This window comes from Coffea eugenioides, chromosome 3 (genome assembly GCF_003713205.1).
Source record: "Coffea eugenioides isolate CCC68of chromosome 3, Ceug_1.0, whole genome shotgun sequence".
Taxonomy (NCBI): Eukaryota; Viridiplantae; Streptophyta; class Magnoliopsida; order Gentianales; family Rubiaceae; genus Coffea; species Coffea eugenioides.
In genome coordinates this window covers 24,522,100-24,524,003 of record NC_040037.1, presented here as the reverse complement: position 1 = coordinate 24,524,003, position 1,904 = coordinate 24,522,100, and the positions used below count along the sequence as shown (strand labels likewise).

Here is a 1,904-nt window from a genome sequence, read left to right as displayed (position 1 = left end):
TTTTTATCTCTCTTAGCGAAACTGCTTCAGCCCACTTTGAGAAATAATCTGTAGCTGCCAAAATGAAGATATGTCCACTAGAAGATTTTGAAAGTGGTCCAACTATATCCAAATTCCATGCATCGAACGGCTAAGAAGCCACAGTTGAGTGCAATGGTTCAGGAGGTTGATGGATGAAATTGCCATGGAATTGACAAGCTTGATATCTTCTAGCAAAGTCGATGCAGTCTTTCACCATCATTGGTCAGTAGTATCCCATTCTTTTAATGCGAAAGTGTAATTTCGAACCAGATTGATGAGCACTACATATCTCATAGTGAGCCTCCTCCATTGCTTGCATGGCCTTATCTTCTCCAAGACATCGTAGAAACACTCCATCAAATGATTTTCGGTAAAGCGTCCCTTTGTAGTAAATGAAGCGTGGCGTTCAACAACGTATATCAACCGTTTTCTTGGGATCTTCTGGTAACTTTCCATGATTAAGGTAATCCATAATAAGATGACGCCAATCCTCCTTTTCAATCTCATGGACAAAAATATGATAAGCATTTTCTTCTTCACCATTATCTTCTTCATCGAACATCGGAGGTATGACCCAATTTTGGCATATTGAAATTTGATTTCGATAAGAAGGTAGAGTGATCAAGGACGCCACCCTTGCCAAAGAGTCAGCTTGTTGGTTGAAATTTTTAGGGATGTGGTCTATAGTGACATTGTCCAGATATCCCACGAGTTGTCTTACGTACTTATAATATGGGATCAATTCAGATTTCTTGACATCATAAATACCAAAAAGTTGATTTACCACTAATTTTGAATCATCATAGACTCTAAGATGCAACTGCTTCATGTCTACAGTCGTTTCAAGATCGAGAATTAACGCCTGATATTCGGCCACATTATTTGAATACCGACGTGTTAAAGTGAAAGAATATGGCAGTATATCTGTTTCAAGAGTATAAAAGACAACTCCCGCACCAACTCCATCGCGGTGAGCAGCTCCATCGAAATACAATGACCACGGAGATTCAACCATAAACACTTCTTCATCGAGGAGTTCATCAGTCAATTCCCACTCGGCAGACATGAGATGATCGGCTAGAAAGTCTGCCAATATTTGTCCTTTGACAGCCTTCGCAGGTACATAAATAATATCGAATTGTTGAAACTGAAGGTACCATCTCGCAAGCCGGTCAGACAGCACAGGTTTTGCCATGATATACTTAATGGGGTTAGACTTGGATATGAGTCGGACAGTGTGTGATTGAAAATAATGTTTCAACTTCTGGATGGTAAATATAAGCGTCAAACACAACTTCTCGACGGGTGAATAATTCAACTCATTAGATGTCATCATCCGACTCAAATAATATAGCGCATTCTCCTTACCTTCATCATTTTCCTGAGCAAGTAAGGCCCCAACCGATCGTTCTTGAGCAGAAATATAGAGGATCAATGGTTTACCTGAAATTGGTGCAGCTAACATAGGGGGATTCATGAGATACATTTTAATGCTTGTAAAAGCATTTCTACAAGTTTCATCCCACTCGAAGGGTACCCTTTTTTTCATCAGTCGACTGAAAGGTTGGCATTGTCCAGCCAAATTAGAGATAAACCTCCGGATGTAAGCCAACTTTCCTTGAAGGCTCTTCAATTCATGGATATTTCGCTGTTCAGGCATATACACAATGACATCAATTTTAGATCGATCGACCTCTATTCCTCGCTAATGAACGATGAAACCGAGAAACTTGCCAGAAGTGACTCCGAATGCGCACTTCAAAGGATTCATCTTTAGTTGGTATCTCCGAAGGCGTTGAAAATCTCTTTGAAAGTTTTAAATATGATCTTCTTGCTTCTTTGATTTTACCACAAGATCATCGACGTAACACTCCACATTTTTA

At 39.7% G+C, this 1,904-nt stretch overlaps 1 protein-coding gene across 1 annotated transcript; it reads right to left on the bottom strand.

Annotated features, from left to right (window-relative positions):
* Positions 1-427: 427 nt before the first annotated feature.
* Positions 428-1,681, bottom strand: LOC113766345. Its single transcript, XM_027310547.1, has one exon. The coding sequence runs from the start codon at positions 1,679-1,681 to the stop codon at positions 428-430; it is 1,254 nt and encodes a 417-aa protein (XP_027166348.1).
* Between the last annotated feature and the right edge of the window lie 223 nt (positions 1,682-1,904).